General features: G+C 31.6%; 1 protein-coding gene across 2 annotated transcripts in view; it reads right to left on the reverse strand.

The window, feature by feature from the left end:
• LOC139501032 (metabotropic glutamate receptor 2-like) overlaps window positions 1-19348 on the reverse strand; it is a 72269-nt gene that overhangs the window by 14195 nt on the left and 38726 nt on the right. The window contains exons 4-7 of one of the 2 annotated variants that reach the window (XM_071289983.1): window positions 15741-15885; window positions 15068-15210; window positions 7408-7692; window positions 6631-6736 (exon numbers count right to left, since the gene is read on the reverse strand). In XM_071289983.1, coding sequence (XP_071146084.1) covers window positions 6631-6736; window positions 7408-7692; window positions 15068-15210; window positions 15741-15885 — 679 coding nt within the window. The remainder of the gene's footprint in view (window positions 1-6630; window positions 6737-7407; window positions 7693-15067; window positions 15211-15740; window positions 15886-19348) is intronic. The other variant, XM_071289982.1, reaches the window with a different exon arrangement.

The following is a 19348-nucleotide window of genomic DNA, read 5'->3' on the forward strand; positions in this document are numbered from 1 at the left end:
CAATATAAATAAATTGGAGAACACAATAGACAAAGAATCACACGAACAACAGCCAACAAAAGGCAACAAGTTCAAAATTTCAATACGCCAGAAGTGTATTTTGTCCACACAAGACATATGTGTGACGCACAGATACAAAAGTTTGAAAGCCGAAACGAGTACAAAGTTGAACAGCATCGAGGACCAAAAGATCAAAAAGGTTGTGCCAAAAACGGCAAGGGTTTTCCGTTAAGTTACCAGAAAATCCCTATAATTTAGAGTAATTTATACTTTTGCAAACAGTAAATTTAATAAAATGAATATTCAAAAGATGTACATGATAAAGCTGAAGTATTAACTAACTACAGGAAACAACTGAAATACATTTACATAACCAGACATTTGAAACACAAAAGTAGACACATCCGAATACGTATAAACCTCTACGCCAAGTGACGTCCTATTTGAAACTGAAAAATGACGAAAAAATGACGTCATTAGAATTAGTAAAACAGAGCATCAAAAAATGAAAAATGACGAAAAAATGACGTCATTAGAATTAGGATTAATTTAAGATTATATATTTGAACTAAATACTGATATTGCATTTAATAACAAAGCACATTTTAATTCATAGTAAACCATTATGGGTCAAAGTATATGTTTATCTATAGCTATAATCGATTTGAACGTTGTTATTCCGAAGTTCACATGTTTCATATTGTGTAGATATGTTTATTTCAATTGCTCTTCGTTTAAAATGGTAGTACAAAACATTGGTTAACAGTGTTTTGGTTCTCTTACGATTGTTTTACATTCATTTTATTTTAAAAACATTATACTAGTATTAAATTATAAGGTTGAATTGAGGGCTTTTATCAGCAATCAAAGACGGGCTTCAAAGTTATTGTGAAACTGCCTATTCTAGAGGTGGCGTGAATCAGATGTGGATACTTAAAAATTCCAAAGATCTTTTAGAGTACATACACTCTAACTCTCTTTCATCTTGTAACAGTATTAAAACATTTGACTTTTCTACTCATTACACAAGTATTTCACAATAAAGAACGATAACTCTCTCTACACGACCCATCTTAAAAGTTTCGTCACTCTCGTTAAATCTCGTACGATTAATTTCTTTTAATGGCTGCCGAATTTAACGTTTCAACGCGAACTTAAAAAACGGAACAGATCGGCCGTGAATAATTTCGATGTTAAATACGACATGAATATTTATTTGTTTATAAAAACAAGAATTAAGAAATTTTGGTAACTTTTATATTATATTTAAATTTTATTGCACCACGGAAATAACCGAAGTTTGGACAACAACATCCGATGCCATGTTTCGTCTGCTCATCATTCCATTATCAGTGAGGTCAAAACAAATTTCCTAAATAATCACAAGTACATCATTTAAAAGTCCCACAATCATAATTAATGATAACATATTTAGCGTAAAAGTTCCGTCCAGCCATGGGAACACAGAAAAAACCTCTGCTAGTAATACTTTTCGGGATTTAATTTATAATGGCCATGCGGCATACAGGGTAAACTCCGGTGCACTGGTTGACCATGGCTACTTATATTCATTTGCCACATAATTCCCCATATCAAGGAACATTGATAATAACGTTGGTTATACTGTTGAATGTGATCACAGTTATTCATGTAGCCTACAGACTAATTCAAAACTTAACCAAAGTTTAAAACAAAAAAAAATAATTCATAATCTTCTGTACATCCTTTGACAAACTCTCAACAAATCTTTTCACTGATTATGTCACATTACAGATATATACCTCATACTTCCCAGGAGATGGAAACTGTTTTGTTTTCTCTCTCTAAGTTTAATCATGAGGAGACTTGAGTCTGAGTAGTACATTTAAGTACAGACTATATATTGTCCAAAATTGGATTTTATGGGAAGATGGATTTATATGATAATCAATGATAATACCATGACTTTGATAGGTATATTCAGGGCATGTTCCTATGAAGTATGTGGGCTACATCCTTTAAAATTAAAGCTGCAGCAGTCGCCTGTATATTTTATGCGTCAGTTTAAACCTGATCAAAACATTTATGCACGATATGGAATAACCGTTTCACAAATGATATCGGATATGTTCCTTACGTCGTAACTACAATCCCCTTCCCTTTCATGAATGTGACCTAAGCAACACGACGGGTGCCACATGTTGTGCAGGCAGGATCTGCTTACCCTTCCGGAGCACATGAGATCACCCCTAGGTTTTTGGTGGGGTTCGTGTTGTTTATTCTTTAGTTTTCTATGTTGTGTCATGTGTGCTGTTGTTTGTTTGTCTTTTTCATTTTTAGCCATGGCGTTGTCAGTTTGTTTTAGATTTATGAATTTGACTGTCCCTTTGGTATCTTTCGTCCCTCTTTTATAATGATGACTTACTGTGATATAATTTATTAATGGAAATACATTGTAAAACGATTTTGTAAGAAATAAAATTCACAAAAACTAGATCAATTTTAATTGTATATGTTTCTTTCCAGGAAATATGTCTATTTTTTTTTCTAATTTTTAATATTTTAAAAATATAGATATTTTTATTTGTACATGATTTTAATTAGAAAAACCTTTTGGTTAGGCAAAATTCAACCCCTCGCCAGAATCATAAAAATTGAATATAAATGAAAAACATACCAAACTACAATGCGAACATTAAAATTTAAGAAAATAACCACAATTTTCTAAAGTTGTTATATTTCTCATTATTTGTCTCTAGTTTGTTTATATTTTTTGTGATTTTGAACGCTAAAAAAAAAAGAGGATTTGTCATCATAAACTATCGGCGTCCATTATCTTATTTTGATTACACATCAACTATCTTGAAATTATGTAATCTGTTTTCCTCAAATAATATTACTGTTTTAGAAAATTTATGTCGATATATTAAAGCTGTTAATGTGAAAGTCTCTCCTCCTGGTTAATGTATATCATTTTCCTCATACATGCACTGTATATTATATTGTTGTATATACTTATTGTGTCTATAACTATGTCATTAGTTGATGAGAATAAAATTCATTCATTCATTCATTCATTCATTCATTCATTCATTCATTCATTCATTCATTAATTCGCCCAAAATTTTAGTACGATTTTCGCACAGCTCAATAGTAAGTGCTATGTGTAGTGCGTATTGACCGCTGTTAGCCTAAACGTCTTTTTTTACTGATATTATGTTGTAGTTTGTAATTCCTCGACTTATGGTGTTTTATTACCCTAAGCGATTTGTGATGCTAATAAACCACTAATTGGCTTTCCGAAGACGATATTACCAAGCTATCAAACGAACACATATCAGTTACATTTCTATAATGATCACATGTCTTTTAAGAGATAAGGAAACACTACTTTCTTCATTTTTTTATCTATTTTTTAGTTTGATCAATATTTTAATCATAACATCTTTTTGCTTGATATATGAAACATACACGACTTAGATAACATCTGGATTATGACATTAGAAACTTTGTTTGATTGTGCTTATTGAATTCCTGATCCTGATTTTATATACATCAAGGATTAAATTTTCAATAGAAATCAATATTTTTCACAAAAAAAAGACAACCAGTACTGTAAACATCGTCTTGTTGGTTGTAATAAGGGAATAACCTACTTGATAACATATCACTTTTACATCATACTATTTATCGGGTTTTTTTTTCTTCTGTTTTTAGCAATTGCATATAGCTTTTATATTTTTATAGTTTGATTAGTTTTGCAAATAGTTAGCAAAGGTACAATGCTTATTATTTGTTGCGCCAGACGCGCGTATCGTCTACATAAGAATCATCAGTGATGCTCAGATAAAAAAAAAGTTTAAAAGCAAAACAAGCATAAAGTTGAAGAGCATTGAAGACCCAAAATTCCAAAATTAGCAAAACATGTATTGCTATTTTAATAAAAAATTTTGCAAGATTACTCTCATACATTGGTCTTAAATTGTCTAACTCTGGCCTTGAAGGCATAAAACTTTGCTCAGTGCTCGGAGCACAAAAATCATGCTCGAAACATGAAATCCAGCAATTTGATTGGTTGATTTTCGAGTCTGAGTACAAAAATCATGCTCCAAAGTTTTATGACCGTGAGGCCTGATCTCTAATTCAATTATATCAATATATTTTGGATATATAAAATTTGTCAAATTAGTGGTATGTAAAATGTTTATGATTTCATTGCGAACAATGTTGATTTCATTAATGAATACTGTTTAGGCATTTTCTTATGTTTAGTTTAATCCAAGCACTTCTGTTGCGTAATCCCTTTAAAGGTTAGTTATGATTACAAAATTTGTTGACTCGTGACAATAATTAACCGAAATCACGATGAGTCCTAGAGCTTAAAAAGAGGGACGAAAGATACCAAAGGGATAGTCAAACTCATAAATCGAAAAAAAAACTGACAATACCGTGGCTAAAAATGAAAAAGACAAACAGACAAACAATAGAACACATGCCACAACATAAACAACTAAAGAATAAGCAACACGAACCCCACCAAAAACTAGGGGTGATCTCATGTGCTCCGGAAGGGTAAGCAGATCCTACTCCACATGTGGCACCCGTCGTGTTGCTTATGTGATAACAAATCCGGTAAATTGTCTAATTCGGTAGGTCATATTCATGAAAGGGAAAGGGATTGTAGTTACGACGTAAGGAACATATCCGATATCATTTGTGAAACGGTTATTCCATTACGGTCAACCAACTCGTTATTGCGTCAGTAAAATTTACGAAGGGATGATTTCAACTTCCCAATTTGGAACTGTTGGTTTAATAACTTCCTTGTGAGCAGCAACCCTCTATCAAGAAAATTCAAGCACGGGAATATCGTATCAATTGGGAGATATATACCCCGTATGCGGGTACTGCTGGAATGTTGCTACTTAGAAATGGAAATTTCACAATTTGAAAGCTGAAATCATCTCTTTTGTCGTAAAGTTTTGTTTTCAACCGACCCTCATTATCAATTTCTAGATGTAAGTCAAGATATGAGGCCGACTTAAAAATATAAGGCAGTAGAAATAAAGATATATATATTAAAAATAAGGCAGTAGAATCCAACGTAAAACATTAAAATTGTATATAAAAAAATACATTGCTTCACCACTGCTGGTAAAAATTTCCCCTGAGAGTATGACCAGCCTAGTGATCAGTACTTCTATATTGACATGAATTGCCACTGATATGGTCATACTTATAAATCAACTATTTATATAAACTTCAGGTTTTAGAAACACCTAGGACTTTCTACCTCAGAAATGTATTACCATAGCTTTATTTTACAAAACCTTTCAAAATTGAGTCTTTTGCAGACGAAAAACATGTCTGGCGTATACCATTTTAATCCTGGTATCTATGATGAGTTTATTCACCAGTATATGAAAAGATGATTTGATCTCTATGTTTACAAATGTTGTCGATCTAGTATAAAGAAACTGACTGACAAGCTTAAGGTAAAGATGAATTAAAAGGGTTTATATTAGTGTAGTTCTATTTTAGTTTCTTCTATGTCATGTTATACAATTCATTGAATCTCGAATGACCTAATATTAATACCAAGATCACTTTTGATGTTTCACCACGCAGCATTTCAGTTCTGACATTGTCTATCATAAATAAAATTTCTGGAGGAAAAATGTTTGAACAAGAGATATGAAGTTCTATCAAGACATAATGAATACTGATATCAAAAGAAGATATGCTGTTTATATAAATGTCGTCTCGAGCCCAACAATGAACGTTTCAGGAGTAGCTTCATGATTCAAAGTTACAACAGAAGAATTGATGTACAATATGCATAGGCATACATGTATTATCTATTAATTTTACTCAAGGCTTTTGAACCAATTGAAATGAATATAGTTATGTGTTTTACCTGATAATCGTTACTTACATTTGCTTTGACCGCCAACAAGGTCAACCGATTCTTATATTTTATTACAATTCTAATGTATCAAAGGGAACTCCAGATAATTATTAGCCGATGTTTGTTTTTATTAAGCATACCTTTACATTTTATGATAGCTGTATCCTTCATATAATGCTAAGTTTATAATACCTTTTTGTAACCAACGGGACTCAGTAAATATTGCATAATGAGTACACTAGTTTTGTTTTGGGTTATAATACATTTTAAGGAAATAGGTATAACGCTACATCAATACTTTTGTTCTTTTACGGTAAATTATAACATCATTAAATCGAAAACACGTCTATGATGGAGGGTGGGTGGGGACAGGACATTTTCCGGGACTTCGGGATCGGTTATTTTTAAGCTCGGGATTTCGAGATTGATCCTTTCGGGATTAATCCATTAATCCTTTCCGAATCCGGGAATATTTTTTTTTTCGAATTTCGGGATGTCGGGATTTAAATTACTTTAAATTCGGGACGGCGGGATTTCATGTTTTTAAGTCCAGGATTTCGGGATCAGGACCCCTGAGCTAAGCTGTTAATTGAAGTAAGCTGCATATTTCCTTTCATTCATAAGCGTATGTTTATACTTGTATCTGTTTAAGACTTCAACGTGTCAGAGTTAATTTGGAGTATAACATTTTCCTTTCTAAGTTACGAAGTTTAAAGTGATCATATTCTACAATTTTACCGTACCTTTGAATTGCACTTCTAAAAGAAACTTTTTCAATGTTTCACCATCTATCGGATTCATAGCATCGCACAATCCTTTGGTATTTGGACAGAGTGTTCGGTGCATATTCTAAAAGTATCAAAATATTAACTTATTATAATCTTTGATTTAGAATGAAATTCAAAACAGTGTGGCTGTGGCCATTGATTGACATATTAAATTCATCCATTGACTGGGACAATTTAGGTGAACGTTTGTAAGTAACGACCATTGATTGCTCACTTTGTACTTTTTAAAGACACTTAAACTATGGGGTCACCAAAGGTTCTCAACACCTTAATAAAGTAATTCGAAAAAATTAATCAGAAATAACACGATGTTTTGATTGATATCAATTATATAAATCAAAACATAAAGGTTATTTCTGATAAATTTTTCGAATTATTTTATAATAAAAGGCGTTAAGAAACCTTGGTGACCCCACAGTTTAAATGTCTATCGTAGGTACGTCGTGAACAGTGGTCGTTACAGACAAACGTTCACGTAAATTGTCCCAGTCAATGGAATAATTTAATGTGTCAATCAATGGCCACAGCCACACTGTTTATCAATTTTTGCTCGATATTGAATATTATATGCATAAGTTGATACATATATATATGTATTGTTCCACCGAAATGTCCAGTGTATACATAAGAAAATTAAGAAATTAAATAGTAGCGAAGTTTACTAGAAAGGGTTGATTGCGAAATAAAGTATTCGCGAAAATAATTTGGTTTACAGAATGTGATAACGTATACCTTGATTGCATGTGCAAACGCCAGAACAGCATCGCTGACAAACTGTAATTGGGCCTCCATATCAAATGTGTCTAGATCAAACGATTCGTTTCCAGTGCAGTCCTTTATAAAGTTCTCGTTATAAGGTGTCCAGGGACTACCTCGATATTTGCATTTGAATTGTTGCTCCCAGTATTCTATAAACCAAGGATTCCGATGATTGCTGCCTGGTTTTAATTTTAAGAAATACTCTTTAAATCCTTTTACTTCGTATGCTAATGGTTGAGTTGTAATAGCACCTTCAACCTATTAAAAACAAATATATAAAATGATAAATGGGAAAAAGACATTTCTTTTATTAAAAAAGTGCTTTCTTGTTGCTGGCAGATGTATTAGACTTTCCTATAATTCGTTATACTATCAAAGGTCTATACATGTAAGCTAAAAAGAAAATATTGTTGTTGAAAATATAAATCAACCCAATACAAAGAATCTTATACTCGTCTGATACTCTATGAAGTAGCCCTTTGAAGAAAACCTTTTCTCACTTCAAAAACGTTAGCACTATGCTATAAACAAAACAGATATAACATTTCAAGTTCTAATTCACGGGTTTTATTTTATCAGATGTGGTTGACTTATATTGTTATTCATTTTTACACTTTTCAAAATTGTAAAACTTGTAGTTTTGGATGCATTCTCCAACGATCTCAAAGCTAAAACATCTTTCGAGGCTAAAATGAATTGTGAATGTTTACCATGAAAACGTATCATGAATTTTGATAATTCCAATGATTATTATCCAGTTATTAGGGAGCTACCATTTGATTTTTATGGGGGGGGGGGGGGGGCTAGGATGAAATTTGAAAAAAATAGGCAGGACAGGAATTTTGAGCAAAAAAAAAGGCAGGATGAGACACTTGCAAAAAAAAAAGTCAGGATGACAATTTAGGTAAAAAAGTCAGGATAAACTAAAAAAAAAAAAGGCAGGACCGAACAGAGTGAAAAATAAAAAGGCAGGACAGAGATTACAACTAAAAAAAAAATGCAGGACAAAATTTTTCATCCTAGCCCCCCTCCCCCCCCCACCCCCCCCCCCCCCCCCCCTAAAAAATCAAATGGTAGCTCCCTAAAGAAGAATTTTATTATTATTCATTCGTCGTACATCGGAAATGTCCTGTACTTATTAATTACATTGTAAAGAAACATTAACGAGGAACCTCGAATCGTCAATAGACACGACAAAGTCCGTTAATAAAAAGGAAACAACACGTATCAATAAAACAGTGTTATGTCCTTTGCAAACAGTTTAACTGGTTTATGGAGATAGCAGTTTAAATTTGTATTGCTTGTATGAAATATATACAAGAACCGCTTACTTATTTATTTAGTTAGTTTTGTTTACCCAATCAACAAATATAATGACAAGATACATTATTTGCAAATACTGAAAATGACTTATAGACTGATTGGTATGTTTCGATCTATTTGTCGGAGATGAAAGATAAATTGCGCTACACAATGAGAGAAGAATAAAGATGAAATTTTAATATCAGAATTATATACCATGGTAAAAAAAAATAGCATTGAGAATGGAAATGGAAAATGTGTCAAAGAGACAACAACCCGACCGAAGGGCAGATAACAACAGAAAGCAAACATGCAGACAGACACATAATACATTTGAAAATAAATTAACTAAGATTTTAGACCAAGACCAGGTTTCTTTCTTAACATATATGAAATATCTAAAATTTATTTGAGAAAAACCATGAATAGTGAGAGAACAAAACATATCAAAATGATCAATAAAATGTAAATATTTAGTAACAAAAACATAAATATATAGATACAGGAAATATAAAAAGATAGCGATTTAAGAAAACTATACGAAAATCAGCAAAAGTTATAATTGACAGATGAGAAATAATAAAACAAAAACGAGTAGGTATTTCCTGCTAAAATATCTTCCGGGGGGTAAAACCAAATTTGAAATTTTGCCATGAAAACGTATTAAGTTCTGATAATTCCAATAGTTGTCATCTATTTAAAGAAAAATTCGTTTATTATTCATTCATTGTATATATAGGAAACGTCCTAGCCTTGTTAATTTCATTGTACAGAAAAATTAACAAGGAACTTTGAATTGTTCAATAGACACGACAAAGTCGGTTAATAAAAAGGACACAAGTATCAATAAAACAGTGATATGTCCTTGGCATACAGTATAACTGGTTATAGTAGTTTGTATTGCTTGTATGATATATAGAAGAACTTATTTATTTATTTAGTTCTCTTTACTCTATCAACAAATATAATGAGAAGTCAAATCATTTACAAAGACTGCAAATGATTTATAGACTGATAGGTATGTTTTGATATATGCATCGGAGATGGAAGATAAACGTCACTACACTATGGGAGAAGAATACAGATAACGTTTTTATATCAATAATATACCATGGAAAAATAACAAGCAAACGGACAAACACATTATAAGTTTGAAAAAACAAACTGACTGAGAGCTGAGACGTAAAACAGGTTTTTTAAGAGTTAAACATATATGAAATATCTAGAATTATTTTATAAAAACCATGAATGTATTTTCATCTTCATCTACATAACAGTTCTTAACTTCAATATGTTGAAAAGAGATGAATAAAATTCCATTTGTGTACCAATAAGTGAATATATAAATACAGGAGAATTCAAATATCACATACATTTGTGCCTGATGTTCATATGATGAAATCATAATCTTTCAGTCAGTTTAATTGAAGTCTGGAGCTGGCATGTCAGTTAACTGCTAGTAGTCTGTTGTTATTTATGTATTATTGTCATTTTGTTTATTTTCTTTGGTTACATCAGACTCGGACTTCGCTTGAACTGAATTTTAATGTGCGTATTGTTATGTGTTTACTTTTCTACATTGGCTAGAGGTATAGGGGGAAGGTTGAGATCTCACACACATGTTTAACCCCACCACATTTTTGCGCCTGTCCCAAGTCAGGAGCCTCTGGCCTTTGTTAGTCTTGTATTATTTTGATTTTAGTTTCTTGTGTACAATTTGGAAATTAGTATAGCGTTCATTATCACTGAACTAGTATATATTTGTTTAGGGGCCAGCTGAAGCACGCTTCCGGGTGCGGGAATTTCTCGCTACATTGAAGACCTGTTGGTGACCTTCTGCTGTTGTTTTTTTCTCTGGTCGGGTTGTTGTCTCTTTGGCATATTCTCCATTTCCATTCTCATTTTTATTATAAATCGGGGAAAGTAAATAGACAGTCTTCATGAAATCAAATACCAGAAACAGTAACAAATAACAACAAATTAAAAAATAAATTTACAAAATAAAAAATGATAAAAAAAAAAACTCAACTAAACTCAATATACTCAAAAAGCTTATAAAAACCTACACGAAGTGAAAAACAAAAAGAGGCTATATTAATTGATTTTAATCTTTTAATTTCAATTTTCAATTCGAAAAGATATAATAAATAATCATTTTATTTTAACATGAGTGAGATATCTAGTCAGACGTTAACCGTATAAACACGTTGATATTAAAACATTCTTCGTCTGTTCTCCACCAGTAAATAAAAGTGCAATAATAAATCCTTTCAACTAAATAACACTCCGCATAATACGGTGGTTTTCCTTTAGGTGGTACTCGTTGGAATCCTTTGTGGTAAGGCATTATTAAAACTTCTCCATCAGTAACCATCCAGAAATAATTTTCAATCATTTGCTAAATTCATACGTTTAAATGCAAGGATGTATAAAACTAATAATAGCTGTTGTCTTTTCAAGACAAACTCCTTTGCATTTAATTTTTTCATTGATTTTAATAAAGATACCATAGGGTCGACTGAAACTATTGCGACTGATAATCAGAAGTCACAGTGGTCAGGTCTAAATTAAAACAAAATGCATTCCTGAACAAAATTAAAAAAAACAACGAAACATAAATATTTTTTTTTTTCATTCCTAACTCACCTTCACAAACTACATTTACAGTGCAAATACGTAGATAAGTTGAAAAGGGTACAGACTTGCTAAGGAGTTGAAATATCGTATGCATGTTTATATCTGACTCAATATTCAACTAATGAACAAAACCCTAATTAGGGGAATACCTAGAGTAAGAATTTGATGAATTTCAAATAAAATAAAAACAAGTGTCTCAAGTAGGTGCTCATGTCCTATAACCATGTAACATTGATATTGTTCAAATTTATTTTCTTTGTCGGATCGTTCCAAAAATGGGTTATCGGGCGCATTGCGCTATTTAAACTTACAGAACCATCAAAACGCAATCTTCAACCATATTTACAGACACCACAATTTTGCATTTCTTAAATTGCTACGTACGTCTCAGAGTTTATTTGTTATGCATTGATATTTTGTTTTTGAAAGAAATTAAATACCAGGAAACAATTTTCTATTTTACATTTCTCTAATAGAATATCTATGATTCATATCATTTCATTTAAACCAAGTCATCTCATCTCCAGTGGCTAAGACGTGCTCCTCACACAAATAGACACAAACAGGTTAATGAGGGAGATTTTTACCGAACAAGACACTGTCTTGCATTTAATGTCATTTTAACACGTTTTGTTGACCAATCTAGCTGTGTCTCAACAAAATGGCGACACGATTGCATTGTTTTTGGATCATAAGGGCATACGATACAGTTACAGAATAAATAATGGCGTTTCTCAAGTAAAATGTTAGTTAACCCAACTTTAAAACGGTGGGAAAAGATATATCATTGGTCTAATTTGATCAAACAACTGAAAAACGAGTTTATGAACCCCTTTTGAAAAAGACATTTTGCTTGAAGATTTATGATGAAAATTTGTACATATTTTGAGGTTTAACATGCCGATTGTTTTATTGTTAACTGGATGAATATTCAGCTGAACGATTCTTTTGGTTCTTAAAGTCATATCAACGTGTTTCTTGTAATTTTAATGTTATTAACATTATTGAACCAATGTATGCATCTATAATAAACTCTACTCTTTGTTGAAGGCTGTTCGATGACCAATATCTGATTAGTTCTGCTTCATTTGGTATATGTTGTCAATCATACAACATCTTCTTTTTTATATAACGTTCTTAATGCATGCTTTTTTTTTAAATAGATCTATTACGAATACATAACGAGTTGATAGGAAATTATAAACTTTTGAGTGTTTTGTCGAAAATTAACTGGTCGTGACATTTATTAACAAAAACAGATCAATGTGGTGCTCGTGAAAAATACGTGTATTGGTAGAGCCATGACATTTTTATTTTATACTTTCCATTTTAAGTATGTCTGTCCAAAGGATAGAAATGTTAAAGAAACCCAACTGTTGTGTAAATGCCTAAAATTAAGACCCCTTTTTTATCTCTAAATGTAGCACATAAATGTATTTTTGATTACAAATTTGAATTGACCATCTGAAAAATAGCGTTAAGGCAAATTTGCGTTTTAAAATCAACATGGGATCAAAACTGTACCATTTGTCCTTAAGATAAAAGATAAGTCGTCTGATCTATGCATTTAGCGAGTGTGTCATATTTATGATTATAAAATTTTGATTAAATGCGGATTCAGATGGTAAATGGTGCATATAAAGAAGCATTTACCTGTCAACACACCGGTTTTGCAACTTTTATAGTTCATGCAATTCCGTTTCTGTAATGGTACATGAATGCTTCCACCAAATGTGAAAAGTACAATCATGTTTAATTCATTGTGAAGTGCATGTCTAAAACGCACATATCATAAAAATATTCATTAATAAAAAAAATATAAATTTCATCAGGAAGGCCTATAACAAAACATGCATTTATAAATTAAAGTTGCAAAAGAAATTAAATATCTTATTTACACATGCATGTGGTGATTTGAGGTGTTGTTTTTCTTCTTCAAACAATTGTAAGATTTCCTTGAAAGAGCCCCACAATTGCAAAGCTTGATATTACTTGTAATATCTTGGTTTAAGTATTTAAAATACGTCAATTAGAGATTCCCCGTTACTACAAAACAATTTTTGGTCGACGAAAGAAAAGAAGCCATTTCTAAGCAACAACTTGTAGGTAATTAATTCTACTTCAAGAAAGTTTTATTTTCGGTTTTTTTCCTATATAGTCAATTTAGAAAGTAGTACCTTAAGGCTTCAACCTATTAATTTAAAGCATTGCCTTATAGCTAATCAAGTAATGTAGGAATCGCTGACCTTCGAAAGAAACCATGTAGTTGATTATGGAATAAGCATGAATTGTTGCAGTAATGTCTTTATAATTGCAAAAGTGTGAAGCTAAATTGAAAAGGAAATTAATTTAAAGTATTTCAATTAATATTGTATTGAAATTGTTGGAATAAAATGCTTTTTAAAATCTAAAACCACTTGATTATAACAACACATTTATCTTGTCTAATTATATTGTTTTCCATTGTACTAAACATTCACATGTTTTATTTGCATGTAATGCTTCCTTTGTTTCAATACTAAAACGAGGCATGTGTTAAAAGTTCAGGACAAAAACTGATAATCGATTTAAAAACGATGATCGTATGATTTTGAATCAATACCAATAACTTTATAGTGTTATAGTTTATTTATGTTAGCAATTCATATGCACATGATATGGTTGAAGCTGTTGTCTGTTCTATCATGTCTATGGTTGGGTTGTTGTCTCTGACACTTTCCCAATTCCATTCTCAATTTTATTGAAGATATTTTTTTCAACTAAATTGAAAGTAAATTAATATGAACACCGATTGGCGCATCATGATTATAATCAGATAGAATAATAGTTTGTATCAGACTGGTGCCTAGGACAATAGTTGACCACGTGTTTAGTTGAAAAAAGTAAAGAAAGCCTGTAAGTAAGAACCGATCGACCGTGCGAGGGCCTCATAGCCAGTCGAGGTCGTTCAAAACATCCATCATCAAGTAAGAACTGTGACCTTTGTTATCGTCGGCTGAATCATGAAACTGTTAGTACCGTATAAGGTCAGACTTTGAACGTCTCCAGATTGTATCAATACATTACATTAATGATCGTCTTCGCTACGACCTTCATAATGATCCGATATCGTATAATCCTTTCATATTTGACAGTACCTTTGGTTAGATATGGTATCATTGTCAATGAGACGATTATCCACTAGAGACCGAGGGACGAGTATGCCGATCACTATATGACATGAAACTGTTTTCAATAATGGGAGAACCAGACAATGAAAGTTTTTAAAAGCCTGGATGACAAAATTTGAAACAATTCAGTAGAGAAAACCAACGGCTTGTGTTTTGTCTAATAATTTGTCCTTGGCTTATTTGATTTGCATTTACTAACGTCAGAAAAAGTATTCAGTAATATTTAAAAATATATATCCAATGCTGCCCAACAACTAATAAGATATTAAAACAGAAATAAACTTATTCTCCAGTCAAGATACGAAGGACCTTCTTTTATAGAGTGGTCATGAATAGTTAAATTGGTTGGTAATATGAAAAGTTCAATGGTATCAGAAACACAACATAGGGAGACGGGATAAAAATCGTATAATGGATGTGATTTCAAGTCAAAACTTTACCATTAAAAATGCGGTCTTGAATAAAATTGACAAATATCGAACGTTAGTCTTTTTCTTGAAAACAATCTAAACTATATAATTTACCTGTTCCTCTTTTCCATGATAAGCAAGACCACGCCCTCCCCATCCATCACTCCCTATCCAAGTAAACATCCCTGTTGCATTTCTTCTTTTTACTGCCTCCATCAATTCACCTACTTCTTGGTCAGACCCAAAAATTATTACACCTAATTTTGAATAATCAAAATGTATGAGAGACCACAATCACGATATATATCAAAATATTTAATACAGTTGTAGATAGAAAATAAACAAAAATAATTCGAAATATTTAGTCTAGATTTATGATCTATAATATTCGTACCTTTTCGAATTCAGCATAATAAAATATCTGTTTAATAATTCTTATCTTTACAAGCAGTTTAAAAGTTTACAAACTTTAATTTTTGTTTGTACATACAGTGGAAATGAACTCAACACTTTGTATTCCTCAATAGAGAGAATGTATTTTGGCTTACAGATATGTTGCATACATTCATTACACAAAAAACATTACACGCACAAGGTAAAAACAGAATTAAGAAACATCATTGACATTATTTTTCTCGATCGCAAGGTTTTAGTGATGCTTCAATACATATTCAACATGGGGCAAAACATGTCATCTAAAAGTATTCTATAACAGTGTCTCTTTTCATTTATATAGCCAGAACGCCATATACAACAATTATAACATATATCTATATTTCTCAATTACCTCTAGCATTAGGTTTTAATTTTAGTTTGTCAACAATATCATCATACGTGTCATGACCTGCCACACCAGAGTCTTTTGTTAACTTTTTAGTTGTTGCTATACAAATATTAGCTTCTTTCAATAATTGTTCAAGCTCGTTAAATCCCTAGAGAAAGTATAAGAAGATATATGTTTACTATGTTAATAGTATTGTGAAGACAACACCAAAAAAGAAATAAAAGACAAATGATAGAACTAAAAATTATTTCAAGGGTACTCAATTCATAAATCATTCGACGAAATAACTGCGACTGAAAACATATTTCATGAAAAGGTCATCCAATGGAAGATGGTTTTGGTTGATGATTATGTAGAGAACATGAATGTTCTGGCAAATAACCCTAAATTGCCGTCTTACGTAACTAAATTTGAAGTGGCCTTTAAGAATTGGTAATAAAAAAATGTTCTTCGAAAGTGCATTTTTCTTGTCGTGTGTAGAAGTGAAACAATCAATAAACACTGTTCCCAAACATAAGGTTATTTTTAAGTCTACATTAGGATTTGGTTGACCATAACACAATGCTTTTGTTGTAAATGGAAATTAATTTGCTACTTTTTTCGTATCTTCTTTCATTGTGAGTGGTTTTTATTCACATTTGTTATATTAATACCTTAGGAAACTGTAACTGATTGAATATAATTCATGTGGTTTTAATATAGTTCCTGTGACCTATAAAGTCTTTAATTTGGGTTATTGTACGGATCCTTAAAATAATCTTCATTAGCAACTGTTATCCCACCTAAAAATAGTGCGGTTAATGAAGTCAAATACGTTTGCATTGCAAAGACATGATTTAAATGGTACTATTACGATTGCTTTCTTGTTAAGAATTCAAGGAAATTCTAATAGGACCCGCAAGCATTGAATATCGTATATTTGAACAGAAATATACTTAATATGCAGATTCTGTTTTTTGTTGCTTTTATAGTAATGGGAAGTTTAGATTAGTTTTACACGAATTGAATTAACTGAATTATCTCGTTCTATCTGTTGACCAACAAAATAACAATTTCGGATTAATTGTAAATGTAAAAAACATTAAATGAATAAAGCAGATTTAAATGTTTATGCTGTATTCTATATTTCACGTCTATGGAATGATGCATTCAAAATACATGCTTTCACCAAGTGTAGGACAATTCACAAAGAGGACACCATGGCCATCTACCAGAAAGTAGAATTTAATGAAAATAATAGCCTCGTTTAAGGAACACATATATGCAAGAGATGAAAAGATAGTAATATAATAGTATAACAAAAATGCCGAAATTTAAGACAAAATCAAAAAGATTTATCCATTTGAACTGAGAAAATCAAACTCTACCAATCAACGATTCGAGTGAAAAACTCCGGCAATACTCATGACTTGGTACATGCATTTTCGAAAGAAAATGACAGGTTAAACCTAGCCAGTTAAATCTCACATTTGTATGTCAGTTGTTTATAGTTCTGTTATATAATAAACAAAGGCAACAGTAGTATACCGCTGTTCAAAACTCATAAATCTATGGACAAAAAACAAAATCGGGGTAACAAACTAAAACTGAGGGAAACGCATCAAATATAAGAGGAGAACAACGACACAACATTAAAATTTAACACACACAGAAACGGACTAAGCATTAGACAAAATCATATGAGAATAACAAATATAACATCAAAACCAAATACATGAATTTGGGATAGATAAGTACCGTGACACGTCTTATAGTAATGTGAATAACATTTGGTAAACAACCTAAACGTACGTAATAGGTTAATGTGACAATAACTTATATCCATCAGCCAAAACTGTAACTAATTTTACTAATCAGTACTCATCGCCGTGATACGCAGCGTTTTAGTCCTCAAAGATATATAGTAAATGACTGTCCATAGACCCATGAAGTATGATTAACTCTGATTAGTATAATCGACCTCATATATTAAGAAAGAGTTTGCTGTTGTCCAGTATTATCATCGACACGAAAAATCAAACTCTACACAAACGAACATGTGTTGACACATGAAACAAAAAGTAACAACTATTCCCTTTTATACTGGATACGTTTACAAATGTGTGAAAGAAAAGGTTGTGTGCTGTTCAAAATCTTATTGTAGTTCTTAAGGGATCGATAATTGCATTATGCAAATCCCTCAATTTTTGTGATGTCTTAGATTTGAAGATGGGTAAACTACTGCGGACTTTATGTAAGTAAATACAATTTTGTTCTGTAAAAATATCATTGTTTATCTCGTAAAATTATTTGTTATTCTCATTGCCAGCTTAACGGTCATTAGCAATTGTATTCTATATATTTGTATTCCTATGTTTCAGGAGACACTAAAGTAGATTTTTCAGAAATCATAGATTGTTTCACGTAAATCCAACAATATTTTAAGAATTGAGTCTTTGCATATTAGAAGGGTTGTCAATTTCAATGTTTGATCATTATTATTTCATTTTATACATTGTATTTTTGACATATAGCTTTTGAAGGATTTTCGGTACTTACACATTTTCGGATTTCAAAAATTTGGCACTGAGCATTCTTGGTGAAGGTATATCCAGAAAAGCGCTTCGGACGCAAGAAATTATTTAACGTGTTGTTTTCATTTTTGTAATCAATTACTAACTTTAATCGAAAAATTATTGTTTACTACTCTGTTACTTAGCGTCGTCAACACCACAGAAATAACAAATACCCATTTAAACGCATTAGATTACTGTTAATAATTATAAAAGGATAAAGAATATAATTCAATTTACAGATAACAGTCTTACTACCATAAATCTAACATATAATAGCCATCAACAGAAATTGTTGATGTTTTCAATGAAGATAAATTGAAATAGTCGAGACAAATGATCTAAATAAAATTTGGGATAGATTAACCGTCTAGGTTCTAATGCAGCTATAGATCTGTATGGGTCATGTTATATTTGGCGAATAAAGCAATATCAAAGTAGTGGCATCTGACTTATTGTAATCAAAATCTTAAAACATACTTATATCGAGGCTTAAAAAATATTTATCCAATTTCTAATTTTTTTTTGAAAAGTATTGTCATTCCAAGTTCAGTGTCAAAGAGTTGATGAGTAAGTTATTATATATAAAAAAAGAAGATGTGTTATAATTGCCAATAAACAACTCTCCACAAGAGACTGATATGGCAAAGAAATTAACAACTATGGTCAACGTACGGCCTACAACAATGAACCGCATAGTCAGCTATAAAAGGCCTCGAAATGACAATGTAAAAACAATTCAAACGGAATAACTTTAGGAATTTTGGTCCGTACTGCTCTCCAACTTCGTACATTATTTGGCCCTTTTAACTTTTTGGATTCGAGCGTCACTGATGAATCTTTTGTAGACGAAATGCGCGTCTGGCGTATATACAAAATCTAGTCCTGGTATCTATGATGAGTTTATTTACAACCACTGGGTCGATGCGACTGCTGGTGGAGATTTATTTCCCCGAGGGTATCACCAGCCCAGTAGTCAGCACTTTTGTGCTGGCATGAACTATCATTGATATGGTTATATTTATAAATTAACTATTAACAAAATTTTGAATGTTTGAT

The sequence above is a fragment of the Mytilus edulis genome, chromosome 13 (assembly GCF_963676685.1).
Source record: "Mytilus edulis chromosome 13, xbMytEdul2.2, whole genome shotgun sequence".
NCBI classification, from domain to species: Eukaryota; Metazoa; Mollusca; class Bivalvia; order Mytilida; family Mytilidae; genus Mytilus; species Mytilus edulis.